At 39.8% G+C, this 15,477-nt stretch overlaps 1 protein-coding gene across 1 annotated transcript in view; it reads right to left on the bottom strand.

Annotated features, from left to right (window-relative positions):
- Positions 1-7,837, bottom strand: part of KLHL12 (kelch like family member 12) — a 36,253-nt gene extending 28,416 nt beyond the window's left edge. Inside the window, exons 1-3 of the mRNA XM_007988912.3 lie at positions 7,654-7,837; positions 5,542-5,781; positions 1,006-1,159 (exon numbers count right to left, since the gene is read on the bottom strand). Coding sequence (XP_007987103.2) covers positions 1,006-1,159; positions 5,542-5,736 — 349 coding nt within the window. The 5' untranslated portion in view covers positions 5,737-5,781; positions 7,654-7,837. The remainder of the gene's footprint in view (positions 1-1,005; positions 1,160-5,541; positions 5,782-7,653) is intronic.
- Positions 7,838-15,477: the final 7,640 nt, after the last annotated feature.

Raw genomic sequence — 15,477 nt, 5'->3', positions numbered from 1 at the left:
CCTGAGCAACACAGAGAGAACCCGTCTCCACAAAAAATTTTTTTTTTTTTTTTTTTGAGACGGAGTCTCGCTCTGTCGCCCAGGCTGGAGTGCAGTGGCCGGATCTCAGCTCACTGCAAGCTCCACCTCCCGGGTTTATGCCATTCTCCTGCCTCAGCCTCCCGAGTAGCTGGGACTACAGGTGCCCGCCACCTCGCCTGGCTAGTTTTTTATGTTTTTCAGTAGAGATGGGGTTTCACTGTGTTAGCCAAGATGGTCTCGATCTCCTGACCTCGTGATTCGCCCGTCTCGGCCTCCCAAAGTGCTGGGATTACAGGTTTGAGCCACCGCGCCTGGCCAAAAAAATTTTTTTTTAATTAGCTGGGTGTGGTGGCATGTGCCTGTGGTCCCAGTTACTCAGGACGCTGAGGTGGGAGAATTGCTTGAGCCCAAGAATTCAAGGATACACTGAGCTGTGATTGCACCACTGTGCTCTAATCTGGGTGACAGAGTGAGACTCTGTCTCAAAAACAAAACAAAAAGTCTAAAAAACCTGGGAATTGTAAGGGAAAACAAACCACCTGTAATCCTGTGAAAACATACTTTAATATTTTGTGCATCAATTTAAATTTCATTTATCTTAATGAAATACTACCACTTAATGGCCAGATAAAGAGTATCCATGTAGATTATGTATAGTATCCGTTTTTATTATAGTTCCTTATAGGTGTGTTATATACATATATGTAAGAAAACACGTAATTTCTCCGTCCTACATTTTTTTTTTAAAACAGAAAAGGTGCAAATGCTCTCTTTTATAGTGCCAAATACTCATATCTGGAGAAGTTCCTTTATAGTGCTATTGACATCTGATCTCTTATTGCTCAATGAGACAAAAGCCATGGCTAGTAAACATAAGCATCCATAGTTTGTCTCCAAAATGTTCATGATTAAGTTTACACTATTAATTTTCAATCTTTCCAGGGCTATTTCAACATAAATAATAGCAAGTTTTAATGTCTGTACCTTTCAACTGAAGCAGACAGGCTGCAGGAAGCAGTTCTTGTACATTCTCCACGGTCACATGTACTGTTTCTGTGTACACAAAGTCCAATAAAATTTCCATGGTAGAGGCAGTCAAACCTTGGATGTCAACATAAGGTTTCCCCTTCTCTGAAAGCTGAAAATTTGAAAGGTAAAAAAGAATGATGGTTATAATTCCACAAGATAAAGGTAGAATCTCATACCTAAGAGCTTAGAGATGTTAATAATATTAATTGAACATATATCTTTAAAAATTATAGGCCAGGCATGGTGGCTCACGCCTGTAATCCCAGCACTTTGAGAGGCCAAGGCAGGCAGATCACCTGAGGTCAGGAATTCAAGTTCAGCCTAGCCAACATGGTGAAACCCCATCTCCACTAGAAATACAAAACTTAGTCGGGCATGGTGGCACATGCCTGTAGTCCCAGCTACTCAGGAGGCCGAGGCAGGAGAACTGCTTCAACCCAGGAGGCAGAGGTTGCAGTGAGCCAAGATCGTGCCACTGCACTCCAGCCTGGGCACCAGAGTGAGACTCTTTCAAAAAAATAAAAAAGTAAGAAAATAAAAAAACAAAAGTATGCTCTATTTTGTTGGATTTTAATAAAGCAAATATGGCACAATATCTGTAGTTTTCCAAATGAAGTGGGTAGTTATCTATACCCAAGGAGTAAGTGATAAAGCAAATATGGCACAATATCTGTAGTTTTCCAAATGAAGTGGGTAGTTATCTATACCCAAGGAGTAAGTGATAGGTGACACCTTCCTGGAATAGCAATTTTGCCAGTGAATAACTTTAAAAATCAATTTCATATTAAAATACAGATGTATTACAGAACACAAAAGTTCCCATGAACATAACACTGTCCATGAATTTTTAAGATAAGACACAAAATTTCAAAGAAATTTCATGTTTGTAGAGGACCTTGTGGGTTATAACTTCAGTCTCTCCAGGATTACCTAGTTCCTATCATCTGTCCTTAGATTACATTTTTTCTTCCTTGAGATAGGGTCTCACTCTGTTCCCCAGGCTGAAGTGCAGTGGTGTGATCTCAGCTCCCTACAACCTCTTCCTCCCAGGTTCAAGTGATTCTCATACCTCAGCCTCCCAAGTAGCTGGGATTACAGGAGTGCACCACCACAACCAGATAATTTTTTTTTTTTTTGAGACACAGTCTTGCTCTGTTGCCCAGGCTGGAAAGAAGTGGCACAATCTTGGCTCACTTCAAGCTCCACCTCCCAGGTTCAAGCGATTCTCCTGCCTCAGCCTCCTGAGTAGCTGGGACTATAGGAACGTGCCACCACGCCCAGCTAATTTTTGTATTTTTAGTAGAGATGGGGCTTCACCATGTCGGCCAGGCTGGTCTCCAACTCCTGACCTCAAGTGATCTGCCCACCTCAGCCTCTCAAAATGCTGGGATTACAGGCGTGAGCCACCATGCCTGGCCCTTAGACTACATTTGGTAATGATGAAAAATAACATGTAGATCATCCTAAGGGACTTTCTTATGTAACACCATCTGAATATAAATAAACTATTTGTTACTTTTTCAAAATATTGGGTTAGACTAACTTAATTGCTACCAGACTTTCTTATGTAACACCATCTGAATATAAATAAACTATTTGTTACTTTTTCAAAATATTGGGTTAGACTAACTTAATTGCTACCAGAATATTTAGTCTGAATTGTTAGTAGTATATCTTCTTGAAGCCATGAGTATTGATGAGGCCAGATAATCACAGAAAACTGTTTAGCTAAGGGAAGAAATCTTCAACTTTACAGAAAACTATCTGAAAATATCTTATGAAAATTTTACTAGATCTTAATCTTAGTTTAGAAATTCATTTTACTCACGAAAGTCTGGTGCATCTCCATTATTAACTAAATGGCTTTATCATTTTTGATTTCTCCATCAGCCAGAGAATAACCAAAAAGCACTCTCTACCAAAGCCAAGAACAAAATCAGTCCCTAACAGTAAAAAAGTCACTAGCACATCATTTTGAAAAAACATATTAGGTTTTATTTACATTTAATATAGTACTAATATTCATAAACAATTACTGTCCCAACACATTAAATGCATTCAATAATTATGATACTGAAATATGTAAGTACATGTATTCCAGAAATTTCTTATTCAATAAACTATATTTCCATCAAATAGTTTAAATATGGAGACAATTTCACTATGTAAGAACTCAGAGCAATTATGCATTTTACATTTATATTTTGCTTTAGAATTTTTCAGCATGCTTCTCAGTTACTACTATTTCATTTGATTCTCACAGCAACCTGGTAAGGTAGTTAGGTCTGATATTATTACTATTTAAGGGATAAAGGGTCTAAAGATCAAAAAAAGATGCAAGACTTAACCAGTCATTTAGCTAGTAAGAGACAAGTATCATTCCTATCAAAGTATTTCAGAAAAAAAAAGAGAGAGAGAGAGAGACGTAAAACCCAGGTCCTCTTGCCTCAATCTTGTGATCTTTCAATCAGATGACATTTGAGGAGCATTTCATGGCTGAAGAGAACAAGGCAACCATCTAGTTCAACTGCTTTATTTTACAGATCAACCCAGTGAAGTGAGATGGTTCCCAGGGTTTATATGGAATTGCTGAAAGAACTAAGCCTAGAATCCAGGTCTCTGGACTCTCTCCTTTAAACAATTACTCTTAAAAATAAAGACAAAACCATCTAGCATTTTCTTGCCTGATGTCAGTTTTTAAAGAAAGAAATCATCACTGATGAGAAAAAAAGAATTAATTTCCAAATAATGAAACAGTAAAGACAGACTATTTTCAAGCTGACAAAAAACAGGATGCACAATATATAATTAGCAATCAGCAGTTCTAGTGCATTTCATGCTCAGCAGCTGCTGGGTGACACTCTCTTTACCCAGTTAAATTCCAAATGCTTCTGATGATCTTGGGTATATCTCATGGCGAAAAGTATAGGACAGGGATCTGCCTTGTGATATCACACAAGTTCATTTAAAAATTAGCCTGGATTAGCTGGAATGACCTGTCAGGTTCCTGTTTTCCCTACTAGCCATGTGACTGAGCATTGGCTCATAGTATTTTTAACTATACCGGTATTAAAATTAGATTATAAAATTCATACTTCGGAGGCTAAGGCGGTACAAGAGTTAAAAACTGTTCGGGCTTTAGAGTCAGAAAATATAAAATTAAATCCCACCTCTAGCACTTACAAGCCATGGGACTTTGGGCAAGTGATTTAATATCTGAAACCCTGTTCCTTCATTTGTAAAATGAGATGGTAATACCTACCCCTAGGGTGAGTCAGATATGCACAACAATCACTAGCACAGTACCTGACCCATAAAAGGTAGTTATCACCATTATACTATTCTGATCCAGCAGCAATATCTTCACTAAGATGATAGAACTAAAAAAAAAAAATACTTGTGCTTAAAAAGACTTTTAAAAAAGTGTTTTCATAATGAAGTATTTCAGGCATACATGTAAGTGTAAATTATATAATAAACAGTGGTGCACCCACAACTGAGCTTTGAAAAAAAAAATCAAGATAATTTATTTAAATCTGCTCTTAAAATCAGACTTGGGATCTTGAAAAACAAAGACTTGCAATGTTCTTTTCTGTTCAGCTTTCTAAGAGTATTCAACACAATATATTCAACAGCCTTACATCACATTTCAGGTATTTTGTCAGGCAATTACTAAGCAATTTTTCTTAATACTTTGTGAGCACTACCTGTATTCTCTCAAGCCAACCTTTTCCTAATTCCCTTTGTTAAGTGTTTATAAGTTAACATCTTTTTTCAGGTTATACAGTCTATGCCTGCACAGCTATTCATTAAAAACTCTTCTTCCTTTCATTTGAAGTTATCCTAACATCTACACTGATTTTCTTCACATATTGTTAGGAGGAGTGGGGTGAGGTCTGAATCCTACTCTTCTCTCCTTCCTTCCTCCTCATCCCTCTGGTACTCAGTTAAAAATTTTTAGACTTTAGAAGGAGAAAAGGCCAGGTGCAGTGGCTCACACCTGTAATGCCAGATGTGGCCACTCTGGGAGGCCAAGGTGGGAGGATTGCTTGAGCCCAGGAGTTCAAGACCAGCCTGGGCAACACAGTGAGACCCTGTCTCTACAAATAAATACATAAACAAATAAATAAAATTAAAAACAAAAAAAGGAGAAAAATTGGAAAACAAATTTAAGAAATAGTAAAATCCAATAGCTGACATTTGTGTTTTACTGCATATTAAACTACTTTAAGCATTTTGTATGTTATTTCATAAAATAATCTTCACAATAACCTTAATAACCACTGTTATTACATATTACTATTATTCCTAATTTAAAGATGAGGAAACTAAGGCATAGTCATCTAAGTGGTAGATCTTATCCAGAATCTGCCAAAACATCACACTGTAAAAATTCACAATTATATCAAAGTTCTACTATTTTATTCAGTGAAATAAGACAACTAGAGTACCACGGGAGTTTCATTTGTGTGGGGCTAACTTATCACTTACCTCACTAGTGAACATGGCACAGAAGTAATCACTACAGGCAGCCAGCACAATCCGATGGGCAGGGAAGTCCTTCTGCTCTACTCTCAATGTCACATCACAGAGGGTATTGCTCTTCCTGAGAGAGTTCATTGAATTGAGGATGGATTTAGCATGAGTATTTGTCATTATGTCTTTGGGGGCCATAATGCCTCCCATAAAGCAGTGCGGAGAAAAAACAAAATGGGTCCTTGGATTCTGAAGCTACAAAAGAAAAAAAACAATGAGCATATTCAAAGAACTAGGGAAACTGAACATATTTAATTAGCTTTACAAATTAAGAACCTAAGAGGCTTCCCTCAGACCCAAACATACACAAGTTGAGGGCACTCCTATGCCTGGCATCACCACCACTATCCAGCCACTATCTAGTACATGTAAAAGTTCTCTCTTCTTTCTCTGAATTCCTTTATCACGGAGTGTCCCTACCACTTGACATTTATTATGATCAATGCTGAAACGTAAGTAGAGATAAACAATGTATGTCCTGTAAATCTTCACAAGGTTCTTGTCTCAAATGACAAATTGAAAATATACAATTTCTTAAAGGTGTTATATCATTACTATTTAATATCCTTAAGTAGGTAAGTATTTAGAGGCTGAGGATCCTGCTTTATATGTATGCTTTCTATCCTAGAAGTTGCACAATGAATGTTTATAATTTAATGTAAGAAAAAGTGTGTATTCAACTGCAACTTAGAGCAAGAAAGGCCAGTCAGTAAAAATAAACTTTTTTCTAAAGAAGCAGCCAAATAATTATGTCTGATGACTTTCAACTGTATCTGGATTTCTTCTTAAAATGAAACTTCAGGCTGGGCCCAGGAGCTCACGCCTGTAATCCCAGCACTTTAGGAGGCTGAAATGGGTGGATCAGTTGAGGTCAGGAGTTTGACACCAGCCTGGCCAACATGGTGAAACCTAGTCTCCACTAAAAATACAAAAAACAGCCAGGTGTGGTGACGCGCGCCTGTAATCCTAGCTACCAAGGAGGCTGAGGCACGAGAATCGCTTGAACCCAGGACGTGGAGGTTGAATTGAGATGAGATCACACCACCGCACTCCAGCCTGGCAATAGGGCGAGACTCTGTCTCAAAAAAAAAAAAAAAAAAAGAAAGAAACTTCAATTGACCTATTACCCTAACTGAATAGTGGAAACCACGCAAGTTATTGATGGACTTACACTTGCTTAAGATATTGAAGCTTCTCAACAAGAGGGTATTCCTACTCTACATCTGTAAATGTCCATTACCGTTAACGAATCAATATTGGAATCCAAAACTTTCTGAAATGATCCCGCGGGGCGGGGGTGGGGGGACGGCAGGAAATCAAACTATGGTCTCCAGAAGTTCGCAACTCACAAGTAATTTTTCAACAGGAAAAATGAGATCCTAAATTCTCATCTACTTCTGTTTATAGTTGGCATTTTACTCTATAAGCACTAGAGATAATCCCTCCAACAACTCTGCATGACCCATTTTACAGAAAAGGGGGTGATTCATCAAAGCATATGTTTTTCAAAAAGACTTAAGTCAACTTAGTTTCAACTCTAGGGGTGTAAAAAGAGTCTGTGAAGACAGCCTGGGGGGTGTTTTATCGTTTCCGTGCCAAAATGACAGTAACCCTAGTGCAGAGTGGTCTTCCTTCTAAGGGATTCCTGCCTCAACACTCCAAGTCTCAGCATATCCTTCACCCTCATCCTTCTGAAGTGACCTATTTTCTAGAACTTCCGTTAACATCTGAATAGAGGGATTCCACTTCGGGAGATTCGGGGCAGGAATGGGGTAGTAAATTCCGGAAAGACTACATTCTAGAGAAGGAAACGAACTCCTTCCTTCTGATACCACCAGGCATATGACCGGCGCCGCCGGATGGAGGTACCGGAGGGGGGCAATTCAGGGGAGAGTTGAGAGGGCGACTGAGGCCAGATGCCCCGCCCCCCCCGCCAACCTTCCTCCTCTCTCGGGCATGTCTCCCATTCCGCCTTACAGGGAGACCAAGGATGGGGGATAGGGCCATAACCCGGAGTTGACGGACAGGAAGGGAAGGGCTGACTGCCATCACTTCCGCGCAACTCACCTCCGCTCCCGAGCCCACACAGCAGTGCCGGGCCCGTCCCCAGCCTGTGGGGATGGAGTGGGGCGCCGGGCCAGCAGACGGCTCAGGAAGAGCCGAAGAGCCGCCGCCGCCGCCCCCACCCGGAGGCTCTGGAGGCTCTGGAGCCGTCCAGGTCTGGTCCCTGCGGCCGCGCGACGTGATGACGCAATGCAGCTGGAGCACCGCCCTCCTCCCGCTCGAGTCTGCGTCACGTGAAGAGGTGGTGTCACGTGACCTGCCTGTGCCTGGCCTCTGCACGTTGCTAGGAAGCCGAATTAGAAAAAGGTGTGGTGGGCAGGGCATGGTGGCTCACGCCTGTAATCCCGGCACTTTGGCAGGCCGAGGCGAGCGAATTACCTGAGCTCCGGAGTTCCAGAGCCGCCTGGGGAACACGGCAAAACCCCGTTTCTACAAAAAAAAAAAAAAAAAAAATTAGCGCGGCGTGGTGGCCCCTCCTGTAGTCCCAGCTACTCGGGAGGCTGAAGCAGGAGGATCACTTGAGACAGGCGCAGAGGTTGCAGTGAGCCAGAGTCGCCACTGCACTCCAGCCTGGGCCACAGAATGAGACCCTGTTGGGGGAAAAAAAAAAAAAGGTCTGGGCGTGGTGGCTCACGCCTATAATCCGTGCACTTTGGGAGGCCAAGGCGGGTGTATTACTTGAGGTCAGGAATTTGAGACCAGCCTGGCCAACATGGTGAAACCCCATCTGTACTAAAAATACAAAAAACATTAGCCGGGCGTTGTCGCACGCGTCTGTAATCCCAGCTACTCAGGAGGCTAAGGCAGGAGAATCGCTAGAACCCGGGAGGCGGAGGTTGCAGTGAGCTGAGATCGCGCCACTGCACTCAAGCCTGGGCGACCCACTGAAACGCCGTCTCCAAAAAAAAAAAAGAGAAAGAAAAAACAAAAAAGGCCGGATGTTGTGGGGTCCGGCAGGGAGCCTGGGAATGTATCTACAGCTCGGCGACTGGCTGAGCCTGAATTCCTCCCTACTGCTCACGAGGCAGGGCACACAGAGAATTCCAACGCTTAATATGCCAAGCATCTGATTGCGGCAAGTATGTTTTACCTTCCAGGTACTGAGAAACTTTTTGACATCGAGAAAACCCACAGAGGCCTCAAATTTTTTCACGTCCATTGTCCACAATGGCGTTTTCGTGCCGAACAACGCTGCGGCGAGAATACTCTGAGCCCTGCGACCCACAGACCTCAGTATATACTCTGCATCATAATGGGCCCTGTCATCACCACTGAATTGATTCTATGGAAATTCTAATTGATTCAGTAAATTCTAATTGATTTTGGTGCACTTATCTTAGTGACTGAAAAGGCAAAGAGGTTAATTAGTTCAGCTTATCTGAATGTCTAGACACATTGTGTTTGGTAATACTATTTTCCTCTGTGAGCCCTTTGATTTTTTTTTTTTTTTTTTTTTTGAGACGGATTCTCGCTCTGTAGCCTAGGCTGGAATGCACTAGCGCGATCTCAACTCACTGCAACCTCCGCCTCCCGGGTTCAAGCGATTCTTCTGCCTCAGCCTCCCGTAGTAGCTGGGACTACAGGCGCAAGCCACCACGCCAGACTAATTTTTGTATTTTTAGTAGAGACGGTGTTTCGCCATCTTGGCCGGGGTGGTCTCGAATTCCTGACCTTGTGATCCGCCCGCCTTGGCCTCCCAAAGTGCTGGGATTACAGACGGAAGCCACACCGCCTGGCCCTTTGATTCTTAAGGATTCTAAAACCATAGCCAAGTGGGTAGCATTCTAAATTTACATTGTGTCCCCATCTTCCATATCATACCTTCCTGATCTAAAACTGTCCCTGACTTACATATTGTAGAGAAGAGTGGAAGAGTGGTATAAAATTTATTGGGGGCATTTTGGAAATATTCGTCGATTTTAATAAAATTTTCCTTCACATATACTCGTGCACATGTAAAACAATGTATGTACAAGATTGCTAACTGCAGCATTGTTTGTAGATTAGATTGACAACAACCTTAAATGTCCGTTAGTAGGGGACTGATTCAGTAAAGTATAGTACATCCATAAAATCCATTACCATGAAGCTGTGAACAATTTATATACTCTATTATTGGTGCAAAAAGGTGGAAGATATATTCATATTTACATGTGTGTGTGTAAACTGTATTTGAAAAGACAAAATAAATTGGTAACATTGGTTTCTTTGGGGAAAGGAACTGTCTGGTTGTGAGACAGGGTGGGAAGGAGATTTTTGCTCTTTATAATTTAGTTTGCCTTTTGAATTTTGCATCATGTGAATTAAAAATAATGTTCAGAGCCTGGTGCGGTGGTGTGCACCTGCTGTCCTATCTACTTTGGAGACTGAAGCGGGAAGATTGCTTGAGCCCCGAAGTTCATGACCAGCCTGGGCAACATAGCAAGACCACACCTCAAAGTATATTTATATGTTCAATTTTTTTGAAAAGTAAAAATAGGCTGGGCACAGTGGCTCATGCCTGTAATCCTAACACCTTGGGAGGCCGAGGCGGGCGGATCACCTGATGTCAGGAGTACCAGACCAGCCTGGGCAACATGGCAAAACCCCGTCTCTACTAAAAATAAATTAGCCAGTCATGGTGGCGTGAGCCTGAAATCCCAGCTACTCGGTAGGCCGAGGCCAGATAATCGCTTGAACCTGGGGAGCAGAGGTTACAGTGAGTTGAGGTCACCCCACTGCACTCCAGCCTGGGCAACAGGGCAAGACTCCATCTCAAATAAATAAATTAATTAAATAAAATAAAAAGTAAAAATACTTCCTTGTTTTCAGGATGTGAAATAGTACTTTAATGATATTGCCTAATTCCTGGTGGCTAAATTAAGGATTTTTCCAAATATGAAAAGGCACTTAATAAAAGAAGCTTTGTTTAGAGTATGCCCACTCCTTTTATTCACAAAATAAAAGATGAAGAAGCTGTTAGCAAGAATATCACACCAAAGGAACTAGTTCAGACTTCTGATTTTTTTCTTCTTTTTTTTCTCTTTTTAATATTTGTGTGTACATAGTAGGTGTATATATTTAGGGGGTACAAGAGGGATTTTGATACAGGCATGTAATGTGTATGAATCACATCATAGAAAGTTGGGTATCCATCCCCTCAAGCATTTATCCTTGTGTTACAAATAATCCAAGTATACTTTTAGTCATTTTAAAATGTACAATTCAATTATTATTGACTGTACTCACCCTGTTCTATCAAATACTAGGTCTTATTCATTCTTGCTACTTTTTTGGTACCCATTACCCTCCCCACCTTCCCCCAGCCCCCACTGTCCTTCCCAGCCTCTGGTAATCATCCTTCTACTTTCTGTCTCCATGAGTTCGAATGGTTTGATTTTTAGATCCCACAAATAAGTGAGAACATGCTATGTTTGTCTTTCTGTGCCTGGTTTATTTCACTTAACATAATGACCTTCAGTTTGATCCATGTTGTTGCAAATGACAGAATCTCATTCTTTTTAATGACTGAATAGTACTCCATCATGAATAAATACCACATTTTCTTTATCCATTCATCTAACCTAAGTTGATGGACACTTAGGTTGCTTCCAAATCTTAGTGAACATGCTGCAACAGACATGGAAGTGCCGATATCTTTACAACACGCTGACTTACTGTATTTCTTTTTTTTTGAGACAGAATCTCACTCTGTTGCCCAGGCTGGCATGTGGTGGTGCTCTCTCAGCTCACTGCAACCTCTGCCTCCCAGGTTCAAGCAATTTTTCTGCCTCAGCCTCTCAAGTAGCTGGGACTACAGGTGCCCACCACCACGCCTGCTAATTTTTGTATTTTTAGTAGAGACAAGGTTTCACATATTGGCCAGGCTGGTCTTGAACTCCTGACCTCGTGATCCACCCACCTCAGTCTCCCAAAGTGCTGGGATTACAGGCATGAGCAACCACACACAGCTGATTAGCTGATTTACTTTCTTTTGGGTATATACACAGTAGTGGGATTGCTGGATTGTATGGTAGTTCTAGGTTTAATTTTTTGAGGAGCCTCCAAACTGTTCTCCATAGTGGTTGCACTAATTTACATTTCCACCGATAGTGTACAAGGGTTCCCTTTTCTCCGTATTGTTGCCCGCATTTGTTATTGCCTGACTTCTGGATAAAAGCCATTTTAACTGGGATGAGATGATACCTCATGTAATTTTGGTTTGCATTTCTCTGATTAATGACGTTGAGCACCTCTTCACATGCCTGTTTGCCATTTTTATGTCTTTTTTTGAGAAATGTCTAAATATTTTGCCCACTTCTATTTTTTAAATATTTATTTATTTATTTTGAGACAGGGTGTTATTCTGTCACCCAGACTGGAGTGCAGTGGTATGATCTCAGTTCACTGCAACTGCTGCTCCCCTATGTCAGGCTCTAGTGATCCTCCCACCTCAGCCTCCTGAGTAGCTAGTATTACAGGTGCATTCCACCATACTCTGTTAATTAAAAAAAAATTTTTTTATGAGAAGAGGTCTCACTATATTGCCCAGGCTGATCTGGAACTGTGGACTCAAGTGATGCACCTACCTCAGGCTCCCAAAGTTGGGATTACAGGTGTGAGCCACTGCACCTGGCCTTAGCCAGATATAATCAGATTATTAGATTTTTTTCTATAGAGTTGTTTGAGCCCCTTATATATTCTGTTGATTCATCCCTTGTCAGATGAGTAATTTGCAAATATTTTCTCCCATTCTGTGGATTGTCTCTTCACTTTGTTGATTGTTTCCTTTGCTGTGCAGAATCTTTTTAACTTGATGGGATCCCATTTACCCATTTTTGCTTTGGTTTCTTGTGCTCATGCAGTATTACGCAAGAAATTTTTTCCAACCCCACTGGAAACAAGAATTTAAAAAAAAAAATAAAGAAATTTTTGCCCAGACCAATGTCATGGAGATTTTCCCCAAAGTTTTCTTATCATGGTTTCATAGTTTGAGGTCTTATTTAAGTCTTTAATCCATGTTGATTTGATTTTTGTATACGGTGACAGATACAGGGCCTAATTTCGTTCTTCTGCATGTGGATATCCAGTTTCCCCAATACCATTTATTGAAGACACTCTTTTCCCCAGTGTATGTTCTTTGGGGGCTTTGTCGAAAATGAGTTCACCATAGGTATGCGGATTTGTTTCTGGATTCTCTGTTGTGTTCCATTGTTTTCTCTGTGTATTTTTATGACAGTACCATGCTGTTTTGGTTACTATAGCTCTGTAGTATAATTTGAAGTCAGGTAATGTGATTCCTCCCATTTTATTATTTTTGCTCAGGATAGATTTGTCTACTCTAGGTCTTTTGTGCTTTCATATACATTTTAGGATTGTTTTTTATGTTTCTGTGAAGAATATTATTGGTATTTTAGAGATTGCATTGAATCTGTAGATTGCTTTGGGTAATATGGACATTTTAATAATATCGATTCTCCCAATCCATTAACATGGAATATCTTTTTATTTTTTGACATTTTTCTTCTATTTCTTTCATCAGTGTTTTATAGTTTTCATTGTAGAGATTTTTTTTTTTTTTCCTGAGATGGAGTCTCACTCTGTCGCCCAGACTGGAGTGCAGTGATGTGATCTTGTACTGCAAATTTTGCCTCCCAGGTTCATGCCATTCTCCTGCCTCAGCCTCCAAAGTAGCTGGGACTACAGATGCCCACCACCATGCCTGGCTATTATTTTGTATTTTTAGTAGAGATGGGGTTTCACCGTGTTAGCTAGGATTATCTCGATCTCCTGACCTCATGATTCACCTGCCTCGGCCTCCCAAAGTGCTGGGATTACAGGCGTGAGCCACCACACCTGGCCGAGATTTTTTATTTCTTTGGTTAATTCCTCAGTATTTTTAATTTGTGGTTATTGTAAATGGGATTACTTTTTTAAAATTTCTTTTTCAGATTGTTTGCTGTTGGCAGATAGAAATGCTACTGATTTTTGTATGTTGATTTTGTATCCTGCAACTTTACTGAATTTATCAGTTCTAATAGTTTTTTGGTGGAATCTTTAGGTTTTTCCAAATGTAAGATCATGTCATCTGCACACAAGGATAATTTGACTTTTTCCTTTCCAATTTGGATGGCTTTATTTCTTTCTCTTGTCTGCTTGCTCTAACTAGGACTTCCAGTACTATGCTGAATAACAGTGGTGAAAGTGGGCATCTTTTTAGGTTCCAGATCTAAAAGGAAGGGCTCTCAGTTCAATACAAGCTGTAGGTCTGTCATATATGGCTTTTATTATGTTGAAGTATATTCCTTCTATCCTTAGTCTTTTGATAATTTTTTTCATGAAGGGATGTTGAACTTTATCAAATGCTTTTTCAGCATTAATTGGAAGGATCATATGATTTCATTCATTTAACATGATGTATCACATTGACTGATTTGCATATGTTGAATCATCCTTGCAATCCCTTGGAAAACCCCACTTGGTCATGATGAATGATCTTTTAAATGTATAGTTGAATTTGGTTTGAAAGTATTTTGTTGAGAATGTTTGCATCAATATTCATCAGATATGTTGGACTGTAGTTTTTTTTTGTTTTTTTGTTTTTTGATGTGTCTTTGTCTGGTTTTGGTATCAGGGTAACACTGGCCTTGTAGAATGAATTTGGAAGTATTCCCTCCTCCTCTATTTTTTGGAACAGTTTGAGTAGGATAGGTATTACTCTCATTACAAATGTTTGGTAGAATTCAACAGTGAAGTCATCAGGTCCCAGGCTTTTCTTTACTGAGAGACTTTTTATTACAGATTTGATCTTGTTACTTCTTACTTGTCTGTCCAGGTTTTGGATTTCTTCATGGTTCAATCTTGGTAAGTTTTATGTGTCTAGGAATTTATCCATTTCTTCTAGGTTTTCCAATTTGTTGGCATATAGTTGCTCATAGTAGCCATTTTTTTGTTGTTGATCTTTTGTATTGTTTTCTTCATTTCAAATTCACTTATTTCTGCTCTGATCGTTATTATTTCTTTTCTCCTACTAATTTTGGTCTCTGTTTGCTCTTACTTTTCTAATTCTTTAAGATGCATCGTTAGGTTTTTTATTTGAAGTTTTTCTTCTTTTTTGATGTAGGCACTTTTAGCTATAAATTTCCTTCTTAATACTGCTTTCACCATATCCTATAGGTTTTGGCATATTGTTCTTCCATTATCATTTAATAAATTTTTCTATTTCCTTCTTAATTTCTTCATTGACCCACTGGTCATTCAGGAGCATGTTGTTTGATTTACATGTGTTTATATAGTCTCCCAAACTCCTCTTGTTATTGATTTCTAGTTTTATTCCATTGTGGTCAGAGAAGATGCTTCATATTATTTAAATTTTTTTGAATCTTTTAAGACTTGTTTTGTGATCTAACATATGGTCTGTCCTTGAGAATGATCCATATGCTGAGGATAAGAATGTGTGTTCTGCAGCCACTGGATGAAATGTTCTGTAAATATCTATTAGGTTAATTTATTCTATAGTGCAGATTAAGTTCAATGTTTCTTTGTTGGTATTCTGTCTGGGAGATATGTCCAGTACTGAAAGTGGAGTGTTGAAGTCTTCAGCTATTATTGTGTTGGGGCCTATCTCTGTCTTTAGCTCTAATAATATTTGCTTTATATACCTGGGTGCTTCAGTGTTGGATGCATATATGTTTACAAGCATTATATCCTCTTGCTGAATTGTCCTGTTTATCATTATTTAATGATCTTCTTTGTCTCTTCTTGTTTTTGTCTTAAAATCTATTTTATGTGATACAAGTATAACTACTCCTGCTCAAGTTTCTATTGGCATGGAATATTTTTTATCCC

This window comes from Chlorocebus sabaeus, chromosome 25 (assembly GCF_047675955.1).
Source record: "Chlorocebus sabaeus isolate Y175 chromosome 25, mChlSab1.0.hap1, whole genome shotgun sequence".
Classification (NCBI taxonomy): Eukaryota; Metazoa; Chordata; class Mammalia; order Primates; family Cercopithecidae; genus Chlorocebus; species Chlorocebus sabaeus.
Note: the sequence above shows the minus strand (reverse complement) of the source record. Positions and strands in the feature narration are given on the sequence as shown.